The sequence below is a fragment of the Carex rostrata genome, chromosome 1 (assembly GCF_964058835.1).
Source record: "Carex rostrata chromosome 1, lpCarRost1.2, whole genome shotgun sequence".
Classification (NCBI taxonomy): domain Eukaryota; kingdom Viridiplantae; phylum Streptophyta; class Magnoliopsida; order Poales; family Cyperaceae; genus Carex; species Carex rostrata.
Window position 1 is genome coordinate 5,757,488 of NC_135918.1, and position 27,652 is coordinate 5,785,139.

At 36.3% G+C, this 27,652-nt stretch overlaps 3 protein-coding genes and 1 long non-coding RNA gene across 4 annotated transcripts; 2 read left to right on the plus strand and 2 right to left on the minus strand.

Annotated features, from left to right (window-relative positions):
• Nucleotides 1-648: 648 nt before the first annotated feature.
• LOC144554086 (F-box family protein with WD40/YVTN repeat doamin) lies at nucleotides 649-4,324 on the minus strand. Its single transcript, XM_078302319.1, has 9 exons — nucleotides 4,116-4,324; nucleotides 3,655-3,852; nucleotides 3,486-3,540; nucleotides 3,276-3,374; nucleotides 2,571-2,674; nucleotides 2,376-2,465; nucleotides 1,715-1,857; nucleotides 1,282-1,366; nucleotides 649-1,182 (listed from the first exon to the last, which is right to left on the minus strand). Exons 1-9 carry the CDS (start codon nucleotides 4,268-4,270, stop codon nucleotides 816-818), a joined length of 1,296 nt encoding a protein of 431 aa, XP_078158445.1. The 5' UTR covers nucleotides 4,271-4,324; the 3' UTR covers nucleotides 649-815.
• A 4,390-nt stretch (nucleotides 4,325-8,714) lies between these two features.
• Nucleotides 8,715-9,120, plus strand: LOC144547501 (uncharacterized). Its single transcript, XR_013509094.1, has 2 exons — nucleotides 8,715-8,885; nucleotides 8,969-9,120. It is a non-coding gene; the product is annotated as an uncharacterized LOC144547501 (long non-coding RNA).
• Nucleotides 9,121-14,716: 5,596 nt separating this feature from the next.
• Nucleotides 14,717-17,912, minus strand: LOC144554098 (P-loop containing nucleoside triphosphate hydrolases superfamily protein). The gene is made up of 8 exons (XM_078302338.1): nucleotides 17,481-17,912; nucleotides 17,065-17,169; nucleotides 16,872-16,949; nucleotides 16,188-16,329; nucleotides 16,023-16,093; nucleotides 15,844-15,940; nucleotides 15,498-15,709; nucleotides 14,717-15,381 (listed from the first exon to the last, which is right to left on the minus strand). The coding sequence occupies exons 1-8, from the start codon at nucleotides 17,643-17,645 to the stop codon at nucleotides 15,109-15,111; spliced, it is 1,143 nt and encodes a 380-aa protein (XP_078158464.1). The 5' UTR covers nucleotides 17,646-17,912; the 3' UTR covers nucleotides 14,717-15,108.
• Nucleotides 17,913-25,334: 7,422 nt separating this feature from the next.
• On the plus strand, nucleotides 25,335-27,208 carry LOC144554107 (RNI-like superfamily protein). The gene has a single exon (XM_078302350.1). It carries the CDS (start codon nucleotides 25,476-25,478, stop codon nucleotides 26,946-26,948), a length of 1,473 nt encoding a protein of 490 aa, XP_078158476.1. The 5' UTR covers nucleotides 25,335-25,475; the 3' UTR covers nucleotides 26,949-27,208.
• The last annotated feature ends 444 nt before the right edge of the window (nucleotides 27,209-27,652 follow it).

Sequence of the window (27,652 nt, forward strand, 5' to 3'; positions counted from 1 at the left end):
ATTTGAATTTCAAATCTACAACTTTCTACACAGAAGACATTGTCTTTAGCCACTAAAGCAAAAGGTTGGTTGTTCATTTTTGGGTCTTATATCAACTAGTCGGTATTTATGTTGTGCCACAAGAATTTGCCCGCAGGTGGAGAACTTGGGAGCCACAAATTGGGGAGCTTGGGTAGATGCAGAGTTCAGTAAAAGCATGATTTCATGTGAAGAGGGAAAAGAGAAGGTGAGGAGCTCTGAACTAGTTATGTCACCACCTGAGACTCCCGTGATATTACCATTGTTTCATGGCGTGCTTTATGAGCTTTTTAATTCCCTTCTAGTTGGTTTTCTGTTTGCATTTACAATGCAGCGGTTAACAATTAGTAACATTATGTTTCTAGTAATAGAAACAGGCAGATTGTCTTGCTTTTTAATTTTCGAAGATGATAACACTTTCCAGTGTTGTCTCAGGGCTGGTTGCTGAATCAAATATTCAGAAATGTAAAATCGGAATTCAGAGAAGAGATAATAAACTAGCAGTTTATTTTTCAGAAGACAGATTAAGCAAAACTTGTGGTCATTTTTCTTTTTGGATTAGAACATGACAAATGTATTCAAAATATATAACAATGCAAAGTAGACACTTCATCAATGTTTGACCGTGCATTGAAAAACCAAAACCAAAGGTAAAATTTTCATCAGATACTAAAAGAGGCAATGCCCCTAATCAAGTGGCAACAGGAACCAGGAGATCCATTAGTCAGAATTTCAACAAGAAAACTATGAATAAGCATCTTACTACTTTTCAATATAATACAACACATAGTACTATACTACTGATTGAATCTCCAAAGCCTGACAAAGTTTCCACCATGAGTTGTTACAATTTTTTTCATACCAACCGCAAGACAAGTAATTGGTGGTCGTGAATTTCTCGGTATAGTATCTACCTGCAAGTCTTCAGCCAAAGACACAGCTTGTTTCTTTTCAATGTTTTGATTTTGAGACTTTGAACATATAGTCCATGCACCCCTACGGTCTACAAAATAGCTCTTGAGAATCTCTCCTGTGCTTTGGTCTAAGATTCGAACAACCCCATCAAGACCCCCAACTGCTAAAATCGACGTGTCGTTGAACATATGATGCGTCGAATATATGACATTGGGGCTGACACGTTTCTCCCATAGAGGTTTAAGGGTCCTCAAGAGAGAGAAAACAAAATGCAGATAATTAAATCAAGCAAAATTTGCTACTATGTGGAGCGATTAGAGAAATGGTGGAATTAAATCTGATACTAACCTTAGGTCCCAGCAATGAGCATATCCAGAGGTGGATCCCGCAAATAGTAAGTGGGACCGTGCATTGAAAGATAAACATTTCATCCCTGTGCAATACTCATTTTAGATGGTACATGATTAAGAATAATAGAAGTATGAAAGCAGACTCAAACATACAACATTTTTGCCTAATAAAAAATATATATAGAATTTTAGTATTTTACACATCTGCCACAAAATTTCATATCTCAAGCAATTTTGTTTTTCTACTGTTGTATATGTAAATTATAATTCTAAATTAATAAATCATAAGATTTTAAAACAGCATAAGGGTGTAAATGTAAAGCTTCAAGCAGTCATGCAAAACAAGAAAAAAACCTAAATATTTGACTTAAAGATCAAGATCATAGCAATATAATAAAATAGAAGGGATCTTTGCCAATTAGAGAACAAACCTGTAGGTGAAAATGACGATCTTAGCAAAGCCAATCTTTCTCCAGAGGTGAGATCGGCAATTGCAACACTGCCAAATGTAGAACCACCAGCAATCAATTGATCAGGTGTTATTGTCAGGCATGACAAAGGTCCTGATTGAAGCCTGTAATTTAATAAAAGATTGTTAGTTATGAGTTTTAGAACCCGAGGAGGGCCAAAAAAAGGTGTTGCTGAAACCATACCAACGAACCTTATCAACAATAGTAACCAAAATTTCCAAATATTTCTCACCCTGCTTTATTAAGATGTTTACAGAATACACCCTTTAACTATTGACAGCTTTGCAATTGCCTCCGACATGCTTTGTTATTTTGCAAGACTAAATTTAATAAAAACCAAACCAAAGTCCAGGGAAATTTGGATGTCAAGTGTAGAGTAAGCATTATGTGGTTTTTAACTGATTTAGCTGAATTAAAAAAAGAAAAGAAAAAAAAAGTGAGGTAATCAGGTTTGTTATCTTAGTTTCAAGTTTCAACCATAAACTCACAAATCAGTGCTATTTGCAAATACCCTAACAAATACTGGATTTTAGATGAAAGTATACCAAGTGTAGGGTGCGCTTTTGCAGATACAGTTACATAATGGCTATGCAGAAAGAGTGTTGCCTATTGTAAATACAACCTGATAATTCTGGTGCAATTTCTGCTGTACATGTCGAACACACGAGCTCTACCATCATCACACCCAATCACAACTTCTGGATCAACATAACTGCTTAAGAAATGACAACATCAAAAAAGGACAGAACTTATTTATACAAAACATTGATGCATAAAGGAAAATAATTAGCAAGGATATGATAATTAGTTTTCATACCTCATGCACAAGCCACGTGTAAACAATCCTTCTCGAGACTGGAATATGCCTCTTTGACCGTGACGCCTCCATATACAAACCTGAGAATCTGTTAAACCTACAATCTAGGAATAAGAAAGAGAACTTGTCATTTCTTTTTCTTTGTATATGTCTATCTTAACCTAGAATAGAAGGTTGTATGACGTAGATGCAACACAATAAAAAGGTATTAACAGCCATCCTTCAAAACTAAAGTATGTCCAACAATTTTGACCCGAATAACCCTAATATTTTTATATTGACTGAGGGCAAAAATTGTCAATATTTAACTAAAATATGTTTCCAACTTTACTAACCTAAAAATTTAAGTGCCATTTGCAAAGATTCCAAAGAAAGTTACTTGCAAACAGAGAGATGTTAGATTTTTTTTCGGAAGGATGTGGGCTGTCCTTGACAGACCAATAGTAAAAAAGTAATTTCAAGAACATAAACCACATAATTAAGAGAAAAAAGAAACAAGAGCACTGAGTATGGCTAGAATCAGGCAGATATTCACAACATAGACAAAAAATCAGGCCAATCCAATTCTTGCCCTCAGTCAATATAAAAATCATAATCCACTAAACTGCTCCCTGTGGGAACATGAAACTAAACTGCTCCCTCAGTCAATATAAAAATCATAATCCACTAAACAATCACAACATTTACAATCTAATTGCACCATACCTTATTCTCATCAAAATCATAATCCACTAAACTGCTCCCTGTGGGAACATGAAACTCATCCATGTACTTGCAGGTTTGCGCAGACCACAGCCGAATAACCTGTAGAAAAATATTCATAAAAGTTTTATTTTAATCGTAGAAAAATAGTACGATATCTTCAATAAAAATTAAGGTATAGATCATCCGATTACAGAATATCTTTTACAATACCTTGTCTCCAACACCAGTTAAGAAAAATCCTCTCTTCATTCGACACAGAGTGGCTCTGGAAGGAAAAGTTATTAGCATAATTAAATGGAAAAAACCCTAAGATACTTCAAAAAGACAACTCTCTAGCGAGTAATTCACAAAATTTGAGATAATTCAAGAGATTATATACCTAATTGGGTGAGCTTTCCACTGAAAGACTTCAGCTGAGCCACTTGAAAGTACCGATTCATGCTCTTCAATTGCCAAATCCTCTAAAAAATGCTTCATCAATTTTGGGGACGAAATAGCCGATTTAGTTCCTCTGACAGGTGGATTCACCTTGTAATACATATCTCTCATCAAAGACGAGGTATATACAACCTTGTTCCTAATTAGCAGGATCTCAAATCAATAACCCCAGAGGCAGATGCAAGTTAAATGTATGAGGGTCAATTGACCCGCATTCATTTTCACAAAAATTGTACTTATCCATAATTTTCTATAAATTTTCTATTTAGTTTAGAATAAAATGCTATGTGGACGGTAAAATTGAAGAATTTTATATGATCGACTTCAATTTAAATGAACTGTGTTGGAGTCGGAGCAAATTGAATGCACGCAAAAATGAAACATGAGAAAAGAAGGTCGAACCAGGACAGACAAACAGCGGAGCAACGAACAAGGTCGAAATGATTGAGGCGGGAGAAGACTGAGCAGAGGACATCGGATCCAACCGAGTGGATCGGAGCTTCCCGACCCGTGGCTACTCGTTTACCGCCACTCCGGCTGGTGCTCCCTCTCTCCATGTCCTGTCCTTTCCTCTGTTGAGAGAACTGGGGCGGGTTCTCTAGTACTGTCCGTACGTGACTGTGGCGTATATAACCAAAGGGTAAATTTCGCCGTAGTCGCTAAACTTTGTTATTTATCGCGAATTATCTAGTCATTTAACTTTATTATTTATCCCAATTAATCTTTATACTTTTTCATTCAAAATTTTAATAGAATATGTCCGTTCAATTAGTATTTTGGATGAAATATGCTCATTATGTTAATATTTTGGATGGAATGTATATATTCCGTTAATATTTTGAACGGAATAGAAATATTCCATTAAAATTTTAGATGAAAAAATATATAGGAATTTAATTAAGACAAATAATAAAGTTAAGTGACTAAAAAAAGACAAATCAAACTTGAGTGACCAATTCATGACAAATAACAAAGTTTAGTGACCTCCAGTGAAATTTATCCATAACGGAATAAGACTTGAATCGTCGGTTTTAACTTCCACATAAATCTTGAAACGGAATCTAAAATGAGCACCCAATGACCAATTCGCTTGACTCGGCTGGGAGTATGATGTTCAGGAGCGGAAGTAGATATTCAAGCTATGAGGATTAAAAAGTAAATATAAAAAATTTATACTATGAATGAAGTTTCATAATATTTTCTACTAAATTATATAATTTATCAATAAATACAAAAAAATTTGAAAATAAATGAAGATTAATTGATTCTCATTTACACTTAGTGCCTCCGTCTCTATAAGTCGTTGTTAAACACTTCTCTCCAAAATTTATAAAATTGAATTTAAATTACAAATTTAAATCATTAAAATCGATATGACAGGTTTATATACATTTTTTTTAATTAAAGTTAGTACAAATCAAGCGATCAAAACTAATAATAAATTAATAATTTTTTTCCTAAAATTAACTTGTAGCTTTTTTATAACTTAACTTTATATTAAATTAATTAAAAATCTTATGTTAAATTTAATATGTATATAAATTATTTTAGAACCAGATCAATTTTAACAATTTAAATTAATTATTTAAAATTATTCTAATAAATTTTAGAAATACAGATCATAAAAGTATTAAATAATTTGTTTTTTTATTAAATATATATTTTTTATATGAGGAGGGTTCAAATACACCTAAATGTACTCTATCTTTTAAATTATTTTTCTCTGTTTTCAAATTCCGAATAGTCAATCCGAACGTTAGATGTGATCTATATATTAAGATGTGCTTGGAGACCAAATTTTACATTTTTTGGAATTTTTTTACTATTCATTAAACCACTTTGAAAATCGCTGATCCAATGGTCCAAAAATTGTAAAACCAGCGATTTTCAAAATGGCTTAATAAATAGTAAAAAAATTCCAAAAAATGTAAAATTTGGTCTCCAAACACATATTAATATATACCGAAATTTTTAAATATACCATTTTATAAAAAATGTTAAACCAAAACACCAGTTCTGGCTGTTTTTTACAAAAATCGCATGGCCGCTTCTGAGGGAAGCGGCCACCAGGAGCTGGGCCGCTTCTGAGCGAAGCGGCCAATATATTGGGCCGGATTGAGGCCCAGCGGGGTGGCCGCTTTGGGGGGTAGCGGCCAGGGCCGCTTCCTGGGGTAGAGGGCACCCTGAATACATAAAAAAGACAGACAGATTCATTTGACATTTGACGGAGAGAGATTCATTTGACGCACAGAGATCATATGCCACTAGTGCCGCTTCAGCTGTAAGTATTTTATTTTCTTTCTTTTTAAAAAAAAATTTAGTATTTATAATTAATTTAATTAATTTTTAAATTTAGGTTTTCTTATACTCATACCAAATGGCTGTTATGGTATCTATTTACACTGGTGGTGAGATTTTAACAGGCCCTAATGGGGTTTATTACAGTATCGGGCCTGTTTCTGTGATACCTGTAATCTCGGGTACTGATTTGTTGGTTCTGAAATCGATTATTTCTCAGAACCTCGGATTGAATCAGGATCGATATGACCTTGATATTCAGGCCAAAATTAGCATGCCCACTGGTTCAGGCCAAACTTGGTTCTAACTTTTTCCTGTTCAGAATGATGGAGTCTGGCAGGTATTGTACAACCAGACAATTAGTTTTTCTGGGGGTGGATACAAGATAATTGAACTCTTTGTGGAGATTAACCGAGTCCAGCGTCCTAACCCCCTTGCAAGGTTAATCCGGGGTGCTATTCGGGCTAATGCCTCAACCTCCTCAAGTCCAGTGTCCCAACCCCCTTTCCAGATTGACATGCCTGAAAGTAGTAATGCCCCAGTTCAGGAGGGCCGACGGTCTACTAGTCGGCCCTCCCGTCGGTCCCGAATCCCTTTGCCGATTGACATGCCTGAGAGTAGTCAAGCCCCAGTTCAGAGGGACCGACCGTCTAATAGTCAGCACTCCCATCGATCCCGAGCCCAGCCTTGTGATCCGGAGGAAATTGAGGAGACGGTGGATCCGGAAATACAAGAGGCAGAGGAAAATTGGGGGGATGTTGATCCTGATTGCATGAGCGATCACAGTGACACAGCAGATACGAGGCCTGTGCTCGGGCAGACAAAAAAATTCAAGGTTGATAAAGGGTTTCGGATAATGGGTCGGGGGGTTGAGCACCCGATTGCAGCTTTCAATGACCTGTCAGGTTTTCAGGAAGCAAATGTGGGGTTATTTGGTAGACATGCAGAGTTTGAAAATGAATTGTCAGAAGGACAAACCTATGATTCAAAGGAGGAAATAAAAGCTGCAATTTACAAGTTTCACATTCTTTGTAATAAAGAGATTAAGAATACGCACAGTGACAAACAACGGATTAGGTTCAAGTGCAAGGACCCCAGATGTGGTTGGTACATTAATGCAAGGGTCACTGGTTTTGGTACACAATGGAAAGTATCCAAGTGCCCAACAAAACATGTTTGTCATGCGGATGCCACAAGAATAGATCATGCACAGTTGACCGCTGCTATGGTTGCCGATTGCATCTCGGCGCACATGAGAAATGACGTAGATTTAAGTATCACTTCTGTTAGAATAGCTTGTGCACAAACGTACAACGGTCAGGTACCAGCGTACAATAAATTGTGGCGTGGAAGGGAGTTGGCAATTGCCCGCCAATTTGGTAGTTGGGAGGGGTCATATGCACTTATAGTCCCCTTATTGGAGGCAATTAAGCGAAAAAATCCAGGTACATTGTTTGATGTTACCTCATATCCAACTGGTGAGCCTGGACCTTACAGGTACTTTAATAGGGCGGCTTGGGCATTTGGACCATGCATAGAGGCTTTCCAACACCTGAGACCTGTCATCACTGTTGATGCTTGTTTCTTAGCAGGCCGGTACAAAGGTAAAATGTTGATTGCAACCGGGTACGATGCAGAAAATCAGCTCCTCCCGTTGGCTTTTTCATTGGTAGATACAGAGAATTTTGAAGATTGTGCATGGTTCATGCAATGGTTGAGGCGCAATGTAATTCGCTCCAGGTTTGTGTGTGTCATCACTGATAGGGGTAAGGGCATAAAAAAGGTGTTTCGACAGGATGATCTGGGATGGAATGAGGAAGATGAGGATGAGTGCGTTCACCGTCTTTGTGCTACTCACATAGCAGAAAATATGAAAAAGAATCATTGCAATGAAGAAGCAATCAAGTACTTCAGGATATGTGTGGCGAAGAGAAAGATGAGGAGATATGAGCAAGGAATGCAAGCAATGGGAGATGTATGTGATCGGGCTCTGAATTGGTTGGATGGTGTGGGTAAGTATCTAGATCAAGATGATAACGAATGTCCTAAACCATGGAAGATATTCCAGGCGTTGGATGGGGGTTTCCGTTGGGGAATTATGACGACGAACGGGTCCGAGTCGCTCAATAATGTTTTTAGATCTTCTCGTAGGTTGCCGGTAGCAGCAATAATTGAGGACACGTTTTACAAATGTCAGCAATGGTTTGGTCAAAGGAGGGCAAAAGCGCAATTTGAAGCAAGCCAGGGTCAACAGTTCTCATGCCGTGTGCACGAGGTATGTTATTTTCATTAAATTATTTTATTTTTGTAATTTTTATTAATTTCAAGCAATGTATTTTTCCTAGTTGATTAACAAACGGTGCGGGAGGTCACAATCTATGACGACGCTCGGTGGATTTGGCAACTGGAACGAGTTTGAGATAACATCCACACAAGAGAAAGTTAATGCATACATGAAAGACGCTTCTGGCCGGTTTACCAAAGCGAATTATAAATACACGGTGGTAATCATGGATGAGAACACGGTTACATGCACATGCCAGAAGCCGCAATTAAACAGAATACCGTGTTCTCATGTTCTGGCAGTGTGTCGTCTCCGAGGCATTGACCCTGGAAGGTTTGTACATTACTACTACCACATACAAACACTTATCAACACATGGCTGGGTGAATGGCATGTGTATGACAATCAGTCTGATTGGCCGGAAAGTGAAGGCCCGATCCTTGTTCCAAATGACAAAAATATTACCTTGGGTCGAAGGAGAGTTAATAGGATTCCGATGTGGCTTGATTTACTTCATAATAGAAGGAGAGGACATCAGACTCGCCGGGATACACAAGAACAACAAAACAGAGCTGCTCGAGATGCACGAGGTAGTTAACTCATACATTTTTGTTATTCAATTTTCAAGTTGAGAAATAGGAGTAACAATACATTTTTGTTATTAAATTTTCAGGTTGAGAAAGAGGCAAGCAATGTATTTTTATCCGACGGTCAAGTTTAGATTTGTATTAACATGCAGACACCTATTTAGGCAAGCATTACTCGTTTATTGTATTAACATGCAGACACCTATTTAGGCGCACTATTATTGTTTGTTTTGATTTATTTGTGATTTATTTGTTGTTTTATTGTTTGTTTTACAAATCGTTACGTTCGGATTTACTATGACGAAAAATAATGAAAGATAAAAGCAAAATAGTACAATAAATAACAACATAAAAGAAAGATAAGCATCCTGATATAACAAATCATAGTATATGACAACACTAGAGTAAAAACAATACAAAAGCAAACGGTGCGCCGGCTGGAATGATACTATGAACGGTGCGTTTTTTATGTATTCAGGGTGCCCTCTACCCCAGGAAGCGGCCCTGGCCGCTACCCCCCAAAGCGGCCACCCCGCTGGGCCTCAATCCGGCCCAATATATTGGCCGCTTCGCTCAGAAGCGGCCCAGCTCCTGGTGGCCGCTTCCCTCAGAAGCGGCCATGCGAAATTTGGAAAATCCAGCCGAAAATGGTGTTTTGGTTTAACATTTTTTATAAAATGGTATATTTAAAAATATCGGTAATATATAGATCGCATCTAATGGTTCGGATTGACTATTCGAACTTTGAAAACAGAAAAAAAAATTTGAAAGATAGGGTGCATTTGGGTGTACAAAAATTTGCCGAGATTTTATTTTTACCCGAAAAATAAATAATTTTATTATAAATAACCACGTTTTTCGAAAAATTTTATTTTTACCCAAACCGCATATATTCTGTGCGGCCCGAATTAAAAATTCGGACCATATAGAATATATGCGGTCCGAATTTTTTTTTTTTGGATTTAAAAATTCGGACCGCATAGAATATTTGCGGTCCGATTTTTTTTTTTTTTTTTTGCTTTTTTTTGCTTTTTTTTTGCTTTTTTCAAATGGCCTAGGCAATTTTTGAGTGATAATATCTCACGATCTGTTTAGAGATTTTGGATAAAACTTCACAGTCTTGTTCTACGATGTCAAGACTATATGTCGATCAATTTTCATGAATTTTGAAGATGTTTTTCTATGTTAACCAGAGATGCAAATTGATGAAAATTGACCGACATGTATTTCATCCAAAATATCTAAACAAATCGTGAGATATCATCTCTCAAAAATTGCCCGAACTGCCAAAGGATTGCATTTGAGTCCAACTTTGCATCTCTGGTTAACACAGGAAAACATCTTCAAAATTCATGAAAATTGACCGACATGTATTTCATCCAAAATATCTAAACAAATCGTGAGATATCATCTCTCAAAAATTGCCCGAACTGCCAAAGGATTGCATTTGAGTCCAACTTTGCATCTCTGGTTAACATAGGAAAACATCTTCAAAATTCATGAAAATTGACCGACATGTAGTCTTGACATCGTAGAAAAAGACTGTGAAGTTTCATCCAAAATCTCTAAACATATCGTGAGATATTATCTCTTAAAAATTGCCCGAATTGCTAAAGGAGTGCATCTGAGTCCAACTTTGCATCTCTGGTTAACATAGGAAAACATCTTCAAAATTCATGAAAATTGACCGACATGTATTCTTGACATCGTAGAACAAGGCTGTGAAGTTTCATCCAAAATATCTAAACAGATCGTGAGATATTATCTCTCAAAAATTACCCGAACTGCTAAAGGAGTGCATCTGAGTCCAACTTTGCATCTCTGGTTAACATAGGAAAACATCTTCAAAATTCATGAAAATTGACCGACATGTAGTCTTGACATCGTAGAACAAGACTGTGAAGTTCCATCCAAAATCTCTAAACAGATCATGAGATATTATCTCTCAAAAATTGCCCGAACTGCTAAAGGAGTGCATCTGAGTCCAACTTTGCATCTCTGGTTAACATAGAAAAACATCTTCAAAATTCATGAAAATTGACCGACATGTAGTCTTGACATCGTAGAACAAGACTGTGAAGTTTCATCCAAAACCTCTAAACAGATCGGGAGATATTATCACTCAAAAATTGCCTAGGCCATTTGAAAAAAGCAAAAAAAAAAAAATTTGTACCGCAAATATTCTATGCGGTCCGAATTTTTAAATCAAAAAATAAATAAATTCGGACCGCATATATTCTATACGGTCCGAATTTTTAATTCGAGCCGCATAGAATATATGCGGTTTGGGTAAAAATAAAATTTTTCGAAAAACGTGGTTATTTATAATAAAATTATTTATTTTTTGAGTAAAAATAAAAATCTCGGAAAAATTTGAGTGCATTTGAACCCTCCTCTTTTTATATATAGAAGTTTAAATTTAATTCAAATATAATCGCCACACAAAAGTCACACGATATCAATTAAAAATAGGGAGAATTTCATGTATCCATCTCAAAAACCTTCAAATTACGTATTTCCCCCTCTAAAATTCATAATATCATATTTACCCTTCTAAAGTTCAAAAACTCACAAATTTACCCAATTTATTAATTTTTCTAATAAAAATCATTTTAAATTTATCAATTACCCATTTTATCCTTCTCCTTTCTCTTCGTTCCTAGAAAAATCCCAAGATCCCAAGCTCCGTTCCTGAGAATGTGACCCATTTTATCAATTACGAAGATCCCAACCTTTGGCATTTTAAATTTACCCAAGCTCCGTTCCCAGAGAACTAATCAAGCTTTGGCATTTTATCAAACTTGAGACCTGAGACCGCTAACACATTGCTGAGACATGGAGTTGCTATAGCCATAGTAACAAAGGTTGAGGAGATTTCGGTGGATGAATTTTGGTAAAGCGATTTACTATCAATGTGCCGCCAATGATTACATCAGCTGGAGAGATAAATATACGTACTCATGCAATGCAACCTTCTTGACGAATATTATAACGGATATTCGAATTTGGAGTACACTAGGAACTAAAGGGAGATGGAAATATTACACATATCGAGAAAGTTCTCTCCAGAAATAACATGGTAAACTAGCCATTGTCATGCTGGTCATCTCTATAAATTATAAACTATATTCATAAAAAATTCCTAGATTGGCTTGGCCTATAGTGGTAATTTTAGTTTGGCAATTTTCGTGGCTATAATGCAACTCAGATTATAGCATTTCACTTTCAATTGATTGTGCACTATTTTTTTTTATATGGAGGAAGAAATCATATCTGATATTCAACGTGCCCGATTGAGACAGCACTTCGCCTGCTCATACGCGGCCCAGGTCTGGAATTGCATTTCACTGAAACTAGGTTGTCAATTACTGGTACCGGGTCCTTCGGTACAGGAAATATGGTACCTGTCAGAGGTATGTGTAAGAACGGATAATAAGTTAACAGTCGGAACATGGATAATTTGTTTTCTATGTGTGATATGGTCGATTTGGAAATAGCGCAATGCGCTGATATTCAGGGGGGAAGTTGGTACCGGCATACCAATTAGCAGAGAGAGTAGAACAGGAGGTTCAACTTCGGAAAAAGAAATTGTTGACAGAAGAAGAGGCAAGACGAAAGGTTTTTGAATTCATAGCTTGCTTTTGTTTGTTTTTTTGTGATTAATGGATTGATTTTGTAGTTGTTTTATTTGTGGTATTTAGATAGAAAAAATAACCACTGGATTGTGTGAATCAGTGGTTAATTTTTGGATGCTAGGAACAGGATGCATACTAGCATGATGTAACAATTTGCCAAAGCTAGCTTTTTAAAAAAATGATATTCACCATGAAGAATGTGACCGAGAGTTGATTAGTCTTTTGAAGCGCATAATGTGGGCAAACCTTAATTAATCCAAATGGAGGCTGTGAAATCTGCCATCAATGCTATACAAAGTGAGGAGTTAAGCTTTTTGAAGCTTGAGTTGCTTGGGATTTCTCTGGGAACAGAGAACAAAAGAAGAAAGTATAGAGAAAGGGTAAAATAGGTAATTCATAAATTTAAAATGAGTTTTATTAGAAAAAAACAATAAATTGGGTAAATTTGTGAGTTTTTAAACTTTAGAAGGATAAATATGATATTATGAATTTTAGAGGGGGAAATACGTAATATCAAGATTTTTGAGGGGGATACGTGAAATTCCCCCTTAAAAATAACACAAGCATTTCGGAACTTTTGATCGCCGAGAAACCTCCCATGAAAAAGGGAAGCAAAGAAGAAAAAACCATTTAGTTTTATTACCTCGTACTCTCGTAGCTTCTAGCACGTGCACAGTGAGCCTCCTGTAAGATAATTCATTTTCAATCTTGGGTCCTAATAAGGCCATGTATAAAAGTTTTATAAAGGCCTTCCTGCAAGCCCACTTAACAAAGTCCGGAAACAACACATTCGGTCTCAACCAGACTTAGGGACCCGACCTACCAATCAAACTAGACATTTGCTAACGGGTTACCCGTGACCCGTTCCGGGTTACCCGTGACCCGTTCCGGGTTACCCGTTAGGGGTAACGGGTAGGACGGGTAAAGGGGTAGGTCGGGTACGGGTAAAACCCGTAACGGATAGACGGGTAATTTTTCCAAAACCTCTATCCGGTCCGTTTATTACCCGTACCCGTTGCGGGTTGACGGGTACGGGTACCGCGGGTACGGATCCGGGTATCCGGGTACGGGTCCGGTCCGCCCGGTTTTTTTTTTTTTTTTTTCTGTTTTTTTCCTTTTTTTCCTGTTTTTTTCAAAAAATTCAAATTTTTTTGAAGTGAAACGGGTCGGGTACGGGTAACGGGTACGGGTATGCGGGTAGATGGGTACGGGTAGGCGGGTACGGGTATGCGGGTAGATGGGTACGGGTAGGCGGGTACGGGTATGCGGGTAGATGGGTACGGGTAGGCGGGTACGGGTAGGCGGGTAGACGGGTACAGGTATAACGGGTTTTTTTTCAAATCCGGTCCGTTTATTACCCGTACCCGTCTACCCGTCTACCCGTTTGTACCCGGGCAACGGGTACGGGTAGCTCGGGTAACGGGTACGAGCCGGGCAAAACGGGTTGAACCCGTTAGGGGTTTAGCAAACGTCTAAATCAAACTCATAAATGCCTAAACCGGAGAACCAACTCAAAACCCAAAACCACATAATGTCCTATAAATACCTCCAAGCTCTCTAAGAACTAGGACTGCGAAACAGGAGAAATACGTACAAAAAGGACAGAGTAAACGTACCCACAGAATCCGGACTCATCCCAAGTCGGACACACAATAACTATCCACCTAACAAGCAATGACAAAGCACCCTTGCTTAGGACTCGCTAGCCGTACTAATCTTGAGGAGAATAGGACATATCAGGTCCAAAATGGGGAGAATAGGACATATCAGGTCCAAAATGACAACGTTGCGGGCTTGCGACGCAGTCCCAGTTATGTCACTCATTATCACTGTATCACTGTATCACATAAGCTCGAAATATAAACCCAAATCTAGCGAAAATTAGGGAAAGCATTTTTGTTTTGTTTTTACAAGACCGGTACCCCTCCGAATTTATTCTAGATAACTATGGAAAGTGTTAAGAGCCGAAAAAACTCAATCGGTGTGGAAAATGTTAAGATCCAAGAACTCAATCGGTATTACCAGATGGTATCAAAACAAACTATCTCTTCTCTTACAAGAGCCAACAACTCAATCCGTGTTACCAAGTGGTATCAGTTTTTTTTTTGGGTTCTTTACTGATATCAGCTGAAACTGTTATTATTTTCAACATAAAGCAAATTTTTACAAGACTCGGTACCACTACGAAGAAACTGATACTTGAAGAAATAATAAAATATGTTGTCTTAAAAATTGAATAAGAAAACGTCTCTCACAGCAAATCATTATGAAAAGAGAAAAATACAAAAAAAAAATATTAACTTCTACTCTACAATTTTTCCAGCCCTTTGGTGATACTCTATTACAAAGTACTAGAAATTTTTATCTGAAAAAACGAAAGTGTTAATTACAGAGAGTCAAACTCAGAAGAAGAAATCACTGTGCGGAGTGGAGATTTTACCAGACTGACCGAGCGATTCACCTGCTCTAGAAAAGGTAAAATGGAGAGAGAGCGGAGAGGAAAGCTACATGAAGCTTTGGCGAAATCCTTCACTCCCAAATCAGGGTGGAGACGAGGTGAAATGGCGTCGTTCACCTCCCTTCTCTTCCCTTTACTGCGATTTCACCCCTCCGTTCTGGAGCACACCCTCAGGGAGATTATCCAGAATAAAAGGGCCTAACTTCCCTGTTCTAAAAAGAGTTAGCAATTTTTTCGAAACCATTAAACGTGCTTCATCAGACTGCTTCTGAGGTATCCTAAATGCCTTCTGAAGAGCATCAAACTGTGCATTAATTAAAACCTCTAGCTCAGTTTCTTCCTCTATATTTCCCTCAAATTCCTTGTATGTAAGGAAAAGCGCTCTCTGAACATCCTTCACCAGATCCTGCCACGGAACAATTATAAACAAAACAACTCTCTTAGTTCCTAATTTTGTTGCTTCTTTTTACTTGTAAATAGTTCGGTTTTTATTATTTTGAAATGTTTGAAGGAGTTCTATACTTGGATGTATACAACATCGGATCCATCTATGTGCTTCCGTTGCTTCTTCCTCAGGGTTGAATCTCTATCTAGAGTACCTGTCCCTCGACGAAAGTCTTGATCTGATCTATTAATTAACCGTTCCCAGTGTAAAGGTGTCCGTCTAGTATTTAAAACAGAAAGCATGTACTTGGCAAGGCGCTCTTCCCCTACTACAGAGTCTTTAACTGCACCTGCAAAAGAAACCAAAACGCAGCAAGTACAAATTAGCATAGTTTCCGAAACCCCTCAGAAATAACCACATTTAATCTAAAGTAATATTGAAAGGACCAAAAAATAATCAAAAGAGATAATTATATAGTCATACCTGTGAGAGCAAGCTTTAGACCAGTCTCCATATCTGAGATTTTAGGAACCAGCACACCTGGTGTGTCCAATACATAAATGCTTGGCTTATTTGCAATCTGTTCAGCACAACCAATAAATATCAGAGCATAGTATGGCACCTAAAACTTGTATTTGTATCAATGGTTATCAATCGAGTACCTTAAAACCTGAGATATCCTGAGTGACACCAGGCAATGGCCCCACTGTTGCCCGCTTCACCTTCTCATGCACTGTCAAGTATTCAAATTCCATTAGCCCATAACTAAAGCTAGGAAACACATACATATGTATACTGGTTTAGGAAACAATTATTTATAAATTTACCAGGAAATCGAGAAGTAGCAATACGATGAATACAATTTATGAGAGCTGATTTGCCTACATTAGGAACACCAACTACCATAACAAGAAGTGTTGGTTCTCTTGACATTACTTCCTTCAGCTTAAACTCCACAAGACCTAGAAGCTTCAGTTTGAATTAAACATGAACTTTCAGAAATTCGTGGCTATATGAACATAAACTTTCCCAATGAATTTTGTAATATCATAATATGTTGAATATTTTCATGTTTGAAAACACCCATGCTTACAAAAATGACTTCTCTAGATATATTATCTAGAAGACTAAGACATTTGATGCAACATAAATGCAGTAGAAAGACAGAAAAGAACTCGAGTTTCTTGTAAATTTGATACCCTGCAATTTGGTTGTATTTTTATGGACGTCCAAGTGTTTTGCTATTTGAGTCGGGGGCGTTCCAATGGGCATCATACCAAATTCGGTCCAATGCCTGCTCAAAGCCATTTGATTTTCATCAAGATTCGTGCACACTTGATCCTTACGAATCTTGTCATGGATCGACTGCTCCGACCCGGCACGGGAAACCCCCAACCCACCCCCGACACCCCCACCCCCCCAAAATCTTTGTTTTTATCCTTGTCCGTAACATCAAATGAACTGATAAATTATAAAAAAAAAAATTGCGCATCGTATGAAATAAAACTAACCTCATTCACAGAACTTCTACTATGTGCATTAATCGACAGACAGCCTTTTGTAGATGATTCAAAATGGCGAACCCAGTGCTGCCGAAACAGGAAAACAAAATTCATAACATGAAATAATTGAAAGGCCAAGAAGCTAATAATATCATTTCCAAAATGCATCAGTACAAACATAGTATCACTTAAATCAGCTTACTTGCATAATATTGGGGTTTGCCAGATCCTTCTTGTTCAAGGCAATAATACGTCTCTTATGCTCAAGTATACTCTGGAGGTCCTCATGTGCAGATGAAAGGGGAATCTGAACATTGCAACAAATTAGACACCTTAAAAATAAATTAAAAATCTGTGTTGTTTCATGAATGAAACATTAAAAAAACATTTACATTCGTCAAAAAAGGGAAGGTAAACACTATTTTTTTAAAATTACCCTGTTCCACCAGCGTAATAATGGTACAATTCCATAGTTCAGTAGAATTATTCTCTCAGTCATTTCATCAAACACTTGACAGGTAATTTCATTTTTTCCTGCTAATCATTGTTTGTACTTATCCAAATCAACCATAAATGCAATCAAACATCAATGAGAGAGAGCACAAATTAATAGGTTACACGAGCATCGCGGACTTCGATGACAAGGTCGGCGAGCTTGAGGCGTTGGCGGATGGCACGCGTGGCAGCTGCCATGTGGCCTGGAAACCAATTGATTACACCTCCGCCTGAATTGAACCCCATATCCGCCAACCGCTTTCCGGCCCGCGCCACCCCTCCTCCCATCCTGATTTGCGGCTCTGTATATCTCTGATTTTGTACGCGGCCAGCAGCTGTTTGTTGTGGTTTAATTGTTCCTCTTTTTTTCTTTTTTTCTGATTTGTCCTGGACGATGGGAATTACGAAGTGAGTTTCGACTCCAGAGGCACCGGCGGCGGGATTATGGGAGTGTGGAGTGTGGTGGCACTGTGGGAAGAGACGACGTTAAGTAAACGAGGAAGGTCAGAGTGCTTTGTAGACGAATGCGATCAGACGAGCTCGAGTCGGATCGCAGTAGCCGGATCCATAGATGCTTCAATTACATCTGAATCATTTCGATTAATATAAAAAAAAAAAAAAATTAAAGCTGTGTAAAGAATTTTGAACACTTCAAATGAAAAAAAAAGTGAATGCTGAAAAAGATTTGAATCCGCAGTAGCAAGACATTTATTTTATGGCAGGACTGAATTCAAATTTATTAAGTTATTTTTTATAGCTATATTTACTATAAAATGTCTTATAGTTATAAAATTAATTGACATAATATTAAATTCTTTTTTAACTAATTAAAAATTTATTTGGCACATTTTAAAGTGAAATTAATTTTAATCAATTAGTAAATTGAAATCAAAGCTAAGATAAAAATTTAACCTAAATATAAATATTAAATAATACAAAATCAAAAATTTCGACCAGTCTATTTTACTAGAATTGTAATGATAAATTGTACTGTCATATCTTTTTTGTTATTTTTTTCCTTCATTTTATTTACAAATATAATATTATATACATGAAAAAAAACGAAATATGCATAATCAATCAAAATTTTAAAAAAATTATTTTAAAAATCAAACTAACTTGAATAAAAAATAAATACTACATCAAATCAAAAGAAGACACATTGAACAATTAATACATAAATCCACCCCTTTGCCAAAATTCATCGCAATCTGCGCAAAACAGCTTTGACTTGGCGTGCAGCGTTTGCGAGTCTTCGTAGGCTTTTTAGTATGATTTTTAGAGAGAATTCTTACGTTATATGTACAAACAAACATAATAAAATAGCACATTTACCTATCTTCAAGAATTAAGGTGCCGACATAAACTTTTTATTTATCTGTTTAAATTTTATGTCCTATTCATAATGTGGATATTTTTTTTTTCGCGTGCATGTTGAGTAGAGCCAGAGACGTTAATTTTCGATGGCGTTTATACTAATGCAAGTTATTTCGCACTAGCATATAGTCCAACTGTGTAAAAATATTTTAATATCCAACATCATTTATGAGAGCAGAGTTCAAATACTTCCTTTTCGTCTCTATCTTACATCTAATTTTTATTCTCTAATAACAAAAAAAGTCTAAAATTTACATATCAAAATAAAACCATTAAGAATGAGTCTATGGTACTATGCATATCACGGGTTGGCACCGTGCTACGGCTCTATATTTGAGTTTTCAAATCCTAACGGCCGATCCGAACCGTTCATCTTGTTCTCCATATTAATATGTGTCTGGACACCAAATTTTACATTTTTTGAAATTTTTTTACTATATTTTTAGATATTTAGAAAATTACTTGATCTGAAAATTCTGGACCATCCAAAAACAGTGATTTTCAATAAATCTAAAAAAATAGTAAAAAAATTTCAAAAAATGTAAAATTTGGTCTCCAAACACATATTAATATGGAGAACAAGATGAACGGTTCGGATCGACCGTTAGGATTTGAAAACTCGAATATAGAGCCGTAGCACGGTGTCAAATCGTAATATGCATAGTACCATAGACTCACTCAACCATTAATATAATCTATATTATTTCTTTTCATGCACATAAAAAAATTATCCTTTTTTTATTTTAATTTTATATGAATTAATAAGTTGAAAAATTAACGCTTAGAATTTATTCAAATTAATGTATTTTTGCAAGTTCTTAGATACCAATCAAAACAAAATCGAAATTATATAACTTTTTTACTTGTGCATGGAGAAAATGACATAGAGACGCATTAATTTTTTATTGCAGTTATACTACTGCAAGTTATTCCACACCAACATATCGTCTAACTGTGTAAAAGTATTATAATACCAGCATCATTTATATATAATGTTTGTTAAAAATAAATTTATATCAATATTAATATAGAGTGTGAGGTGGTACTATGCATAACGTACATTAGTCTGTATATGAATTTACATTTTTATTTTTAAGTTTAAATAATCGATCTAAATTGTTCAACATTAGTACATAGAAAAACTTTACTTGAAGACTAAATTTTATATATTTTTGTAATTTTTACTTTTATATATAGGCATAAAAATCACTACTCTCATTTAAATGATCCAAAAAATTTAGATCAAGCGATTTTTTATCTATCTAAAAAATAATAAAGATAAAATGTAAAATTTAACATGCATGTGCATATTCATATGATAATATTTAGTGATTTGTGTTCGCACAGAATATATGCTACAAAGTTTCAGTATAGCAAGCTATACCTTTTAAACTTTTGTTATACTCTGTCAAATCAGATAGCAAGTGCACTATCCTATCGATGAGTATGCTCAGGTATCGATCCACAGGGACGGAAGAAAATGACCGGACTCGTCTTAAAATTACTTGAGATTCTAGAAGTGAGAAAAATTGGTTTGATTTAATCCTAACAATTCTACTGATTTATGACAAGTTTAAAAGACAATAAAAAGAATTAAAGTTGTTTTCAAATGATAAAAAGGCGTTTCCAGGGTTCAGATTTCATTTCTGTTCAGCCCCGAGGCATACGGCCCGTATGGGAATCCATACGGCCCGTAGGGGACCCCGAGTTAATGCTGCAGCTACTGTTTTCTGTGTTGATACTAATGTTTAGGGTTTCTATCGACCAGATCTAGATACCTAACCTCAACTTTCGCATTTTGGCCTAGTACCCGATTACCGGACTCAAATACTTCCCTCTTAGATGCGTTAAACCTCAACTTTCGCATTTTGGCCTAATTTATCTAAGTTACTTGTTGGTTTACTAAAAGTATCCAAGGACTTTCGCCTCAAGGAAAGTTTCACCTTTCGGATACTCCTTGGTTTAACCCTACTTCATATACTTTATTCGGTTGGATTAAATGTCATAGACTTGGCTCCTAACACTTAGATGTGCGCATTCATCTAACGGGATGACTAATCAATTCAAGCAAGCACAAATAAAGCAATCAAAATACTACTCAACAAAGTAAAAACAAAGCATTCAACACAAAATCCAAGTAGCATGCAAACAAAACCAAACTAGAAACTACATCTTAACCCTAGAAACAAAGTAAATTAGCTACTCATGTTCATAAGATAACACAAATAACAGAAAATAAAAGAGTTCATGACAAAACAGTGGAGAAATCCGAAGATCCGTTGCAAACTCGCGTTTTTCACTTCTCTTCTTCTTCTCCTCCTCTTGTCTTTTGCTCCAAGAAAGCTTGTCCAAGTTCCAGTTGTGAATCCCCCCTTTTTTTGGTGAGGAAATATCTCCTTTAATGCCCTGGATCGCGTGTGTAGAGGCTTCCTTTTCGGCCTCCTTGATTTCAGCTGATTTCAGATCCTGCTGGATTTTTCCGATTTAGCACCCTACGGCCCGTAGGGCTGTGTTTTGTCTTGGAGACTATGTGCCTCTGTTGTGGAATCTTCTGTGTGGTTGGGCAGATCTTGTACGGCCCGTAGGGTATGTCATACAGGCCGTATGAAAAATTGTCAGATCCAGTTTTTCGCCCTTTTTCCTGCAAAATACCAAACAAAACATAGCAGTACCACATTTCTTCGAAATATAAGTAAAAAGTCCACATTTATAGGCTTTAAAACACAGGTTTAAGTATAAATTAGGGCTATAAATTAGACATAATATGGAGATATCAATTTGAATCGACTATTCGAACTTTATAAATTGAAAATATAAATCTAGAATACAGACCGATTAGCATTATGTTTACATAATACCGTGGCCTCACTCCAATGCAAATATAGTATTTGCTTAATACATATAATTAATTAATTAATTAGTAATTATAGAGACCTCCCATTTAATATTTATATGATTAATTTTCTTGTCACACAAAGCAAAATGTTAGAAATTCAAATCGATGAACCAGCAAGTAGCCATGTTTGTAATTTTCTTGTCATGGTCTCGTAGTAAGTTCCCAAGGCAATCAAAAGTACAAAATTGTAATTTGCGAAATATCCTTTAAAATCCAAGATATATCTCATCCATTCATTCCAAACTTCCTATTCCATTTTTTTTTTACAGAAGCTGATCAAGCAATTCGATGAGCTTCTCGTGACTCTCAAAAAGTCGAACATCAATTTCTCGTTTCTTGAGTTTTGTCATTCAAATGCTTTTATTAATTTATATACTATGTTCTTCAAATAGAACCCATTAATTAATACAAGGGAGAATTTCATATAAACAATTCAAAAACTGTGAAATTATATATTTATCATCCAAATTTTTGTAATTACATATTTACCATCTAAAACAAATATAAAAGATTAAAAACAAATATTCCAAACTGAGCCGGTAATAAAACACGTATTCTCAAACTCAGTTACTACTTTGATAACGGTTGCGATATCATCGTCGAATTCAGTATGAGTTATTTTGTTGGAAAAGTTAGAGTGATTACCTTGTTTTTAAACGATCAAGTTGGAGTTTGAATCCTTAAATCTAGTTTGCTGCCCCTTCTATCCGAGTTTAAGCAGGAGATACGAGATGAGGAGAGTTTAAGCGAAAATGGAAAGTTACGTCAAAACAGACAGGAGGGAAATCTGTGCGCAAAAGATGAAGGGGCAGAGAGGGAGAAAAGACTAAATAACTTAATAATTATATTTTATATAATCTTAAACTTAATTAATCTCAATTTTTATTTATTGAGTAAATATGTGAGTTATTAGATTTTTAGATGGTAAATATGTAATTATAGAAATTTGGATGGTAAATATGTAATTTTTTAATTTTTGAGTGGTATATATGAAATTCTCCCTTAATATAATATTACTTGAGGGTGATATGGTGCTAGTAATCAAAGCGAATTTAAAATTAATATTTTAATTCAACAATTAATTATAAAAATATATATAGACACATTTTCTACGATCTTAATTTTGACAGTCCAAACAAAAGTATCATAGGCTGATAGGCTGTAAAAACTTATTTTGGTTAAATGAAAATTGCCAGCGGCTAAAAAAAAACTGAAGCGGGACCGGTACAACCGTATTATCACTTTCTCGTTCAAAATTATTATCACTTTCTCGTTTAAATACTGTTTTATAATTTCTGTTTTTTAATTTCTGTTTTTAAAATTTTGTTTTTCTTATTTCTGTTTTTTATTTCTGTTTTTTTATTTCTGTTTTTCTTATTTCTGTTTTTTTATTTCTGTTTTTCATATTTCTGTTTTTTATTTCTGTTTTTCTTATTTCTGAATTTTATTTCTGTTTTTTTATTTCTGTTTTTCTTATTTTGTTTTTTTATTTCTGTTTATTTTATTTCTGTTTTTTTTATTTCTTTTTTTTTTAATTCTGTTTTTTAAATAAGAAATAAGAAAATAAGAAATAAGAAACAGAAATAAAAAAAATAGAAATAAAAAAATAGAAATAAAAACAGAAATAAGAAAAACAGAAAAAAAAAAAAAACGATCCGGACCCGGAACGGATCGGACCGCCCGGCCCCCCGTACCCAGACCGTCATGCCCCCGAACCCGTGATGGGCACGGATATTAAACAGGCAGGACAGGATTTTTGAAAAAAAAACCCGTGATGCCCGGCCCGTTTTGCCCGTGACCGTGGCTACCCGTGCCCCTGCCCGGATTTTGCCCGGACCGCCCGGCCCGGCCCGTTTACCAAACACTTTTAGACTTGGATAACCTACGCTATCTTTGAATCTCTAATCAATCAATAGAATGCTGATTGAATATCGAGCGACTCGTGCGGTCAAGCGTTAGTAGCCAATCAATAACAGACACGTAGTATTGAAAGCTTTGGCACGCTTTGTTGCTGTTTTTGTTTGTTTTGCTTTTTCTTGAGACCAGCGGATCACCGAGTTCGGATCTCCTAAAGTAACACAATTTTTAATTTAGATCCAGGCTGTCAAATTAAAGAGGCCCCTTGCGCTCTACTTCGGCCGGATTGGTCGGATTCGAATCGAACGGTCTGAATCTAAAAACAAAAATTGGGTTACTTAAGGGAATTTTGACCCCGGATCACCACCGGTCTATACTTCCTCGCATTTAGGCAACGACTTCGTTTCTTCAACCCTTTTAATTTTCCCACTGCTGGGAGTGGGACCCACCACTTATTTTAGGAAAAAATGAAATTAAATAGGTTCTATGTTGCAATTGATTTCTACAGAGCAACCGCTTTTTTCCTATATCACAGAAAAATATTCAGCGAAAAGAATAAACCATGAAAAGGACAGAGAAAGATAAAGGTTAGCTTTTGAATAAAAACACCACTAGAACAAAACAAAAACAAAGACTGTGGAACTAGAACCTGTTCGACGCAAGCTTCCACGGGATAAAATTGTATATTAAATGTACCCCATTTTAAAAAGTTAAATATTCTTCTTGTAAAATATTGGACAAAATGTTCTGTGGACCCATAAATTCAATATTTTTCCGCCTCTCGTTTTTTTTTTAAAATTTTCTTTTACAATTTTATCATGTTAATCTTGATAATTATTATTCTATCATTTTTATAAATGAAATTAATTGATTGTGTAATTTAAATTTTGTAACGTTCAAACTTGTAAAGTTAAAATTTTAGATATTCGTATTTTAAAATCATTTCAAATTTTCACAAATCAAAATGTTCAATCTAATATCATTTTTACTGGAAAATGCTTGTAAAAAAAAAACAGTTTTAATTCATTTTTACTCAGATTTCCAGATTCAATTGATTTAGATATATATGATATTTTCATAAAAAAAAACAGTTTTAATTGCATTGTTGTAAATTTGCAAATTTATATTTATAAAAAAGTTACACCGTAAAAATATGTACAAGTAAAAAGGTGAAACTATGAAATAAAAATAATGAATTTTTTTTTTAAAACTTGAAATTTTGCAATGTGAAATGTCATATTGTACTTCGTATATTTAGAATATAGTATTAGCTTCAGCACTTGATGTGTATAAACTTGAAAGAAGCCGGATTATGAAATGTGAAAACTAAAAAATTTAAAACTTTCACACTCCAAAATTACACAAAGAATTAACTCTTTGAGGGGAAACATGCAAATACTTAATTTCAAATCTGAAAAATAACTTAGTATTATAACCGGAAATGTGTAAGAAAGGATTGAATTTTCATACTTTAATTGATGGATATGTTGAATTAAACATTACAAATTTGAACGCAGGAAATCAAAATTTTGACAAATATTAAATTTGAATTGTAGAACTAGAAAATTGACTATTGATCAAATACAAAATCTCCTACTGCAAAATTTAAAACTATAACTGTAGAGTGTTAATTATCAAAACTAATATAATTAAAATTGTAAGGGGGGGGGGGGGGGGGGGGGGGGGAGAGAGAGGGAGGGAAGGACAAAGTTTACATTTATAGGTTTATAAGGATACTTATGAAAACATTTAAAAGGATATTGTCAAACTTTTAAAAAGGAGGAGCATTTTATAAAATTGACAGCTTCCCCCGGCAATATTAACCTTTCCTTTCCTTCCCCGGTTCCCCCCTCCTTTCTATCTCCTTTTTCAGAACTCTCTCGAAGAGAAAAGACGGGTTCAAATTGACCTCGCGCCACTGCGGTTCGCGGTGGCGGGATGTGGTCGGGAAGGAGAAAGGAGACACCAAAATAAAAAATTGAAACGCCATGGATGCTGTTCTGTGTGATGAGTTGATCGAGGAAATATTGCAACGCGTTCCCAGCTCCTCGTCCCCATCTGTCTCCCTTGTATCCAAGCGGTGGCTCTTCCTCGTCCGCTCCGCCACCACCTCTCTTTCTCTTCGCATCCCCATACAAATCCCCGATAATACTTCCAACATAAGCACGAGTAACACATCCTCTCTTTTATTATCTAATATCCTTTCGCACTATCCGTTCCTCTCCAGTCTGACAATCATTTCTTCAAACCTAGAAGAGAATTTGACGACCATCACCTTGCCTTCGTCTGACAGCCTCCTCTTCTCAATTGTTAACTCGCCATGCTCCAATCATCTCTCTGATTTGCGGTTTTTACCCAACTCGCCTGTTTCTCCGGGCGCCTTACTTGCCGCTGCTTCTTCTTTGAGCCGCCTTACAGTTCTTAACATCACCTCGATTCTGCCCCTTGATTTCAGGTGGTTGGTTCAGTTACCGTTACTCAAATCCTTCTCTCTCGTAAACACCTACTCAAAACCATTAAATCGGAACCTTAATTTGCACCCCAACCCAGAAATTGACGAATCCGACCCACTAATAACCCTCCCAATCGAAAATATATCACTTTCTGGTATTCGTGCAAAGGACCATGGTCTTGGATGGCTATGGCGCCGGTGCACGAGACTCAGGTGGTTGCAGTTGCGTGCTTGTGATGGTACAGGGGATGGGCCCACGTCAGCTGCCTTTTCGAACTGTCTAACCAGGCTTGTAGGTCTTGAGCTTCGCACATGCCGTGTGATAGCTGACCGGGTACTCCTTTTAGCTGCTGACAGGTGTCACAATCTCACATCTCTCTTGCTCTATGACGGGGGCAGTCGTGATGCACTACAATTGTTCATTAATCGGCGTGGGGCTGCACTACGTACCCTTGATTTGCGCCTCCCACTCGATTTGCACAATGACCATTTACAAGCTATGGCAGGAGAAGAGTATGTTCTGGCAGCTTTGAGATTACAAAGCTGTTGCCTTGTGACTGGAGATGGGCTCAGGTCGCTTGCACGTGCACCAGCTGGTTTGGCAATAGAAGAGCTAGCTCTGGTAAACTGCGACGTGGTTGAGAGAGAGCCGGGTTTGTTGACCTTTATGGTACAGAGTATGAGGCAGTTAAAGAGAGTTGATCTGTCGCACAACGAAACCTTGTCAGATAAAGAGGTAGGTGCCATGCTGGCATCTTGTCAGAATCTAGTCGAGATTAGACTAAGAGGATGCTGTGCACTAACAGATGCATCACTCGGTTCATTGATCAAGCACTGCAGCAAAACATTGGAGATTGTTGATATTACTCGTTGCACTGGGATTGGTGGAAATGTGATAGAGAGACTTGTTGGAGACATAAATCAGTTGAAAGAGGTTGTTGTTGAAGAGAACAAGGTGTCTGAGGAGGCTAAGGCTATGGCGGCTCAAAAGGGAATAAAGATCCGTTGATTGGCTTTATGGTAATGAATAATAGAAAGGTAAATACTGAAAATTTGTATATGGCTGTACTTTATGCATATATGTAACTTTTTAATTTCGGTGTAAAGCTTCCCTTGGTTGTACAAGCACACATGCAACAGCCAGGATGGTTGGCTTGGTATTGTTGTGTCTAACAACTGTAAATAACCAGGCTGGAGGAAACTCATGTACAAATTTGAGGCCCGTCTGAGATCAAAACACAATCCTTAAAACTGTGTTTGAATGAATTATAAGCATTTCTATGTAGTAAATTTGCTTCTTCTTTTTTTCTGCTAAATTAAGCTTTACGTCTTTAATTTCCCTATAGAACTGGCCAATGGGTATATGTTTGTAATTGAACTGGTATGCTTTCAGATATAATCCATCATTCAGCCTGAATAGGCTGTTTTTTATTTGTTGGGAAAGGGAACCTGAACTAGCATCTCCCATGTCAGGACTTGAAATTACAACTACACTAACTGGGTTAGTTGGTAGTCAGAAATATTTGATGGCTTCTGTATCACCTGCTACCTGACTACGCTATCCAAATTCAGGCCTTCCCATTAAAAGATCAGATAGCCTGGAGTCAGAAACCTAATGAATTAGGTAGGTCTTTGCTCGGGGCTGTCCCTGTAGATTCAGTCCTAGATAGATGTTTAAATTTCGCATGTGTTCTGTTTGTACTTTTTATATAT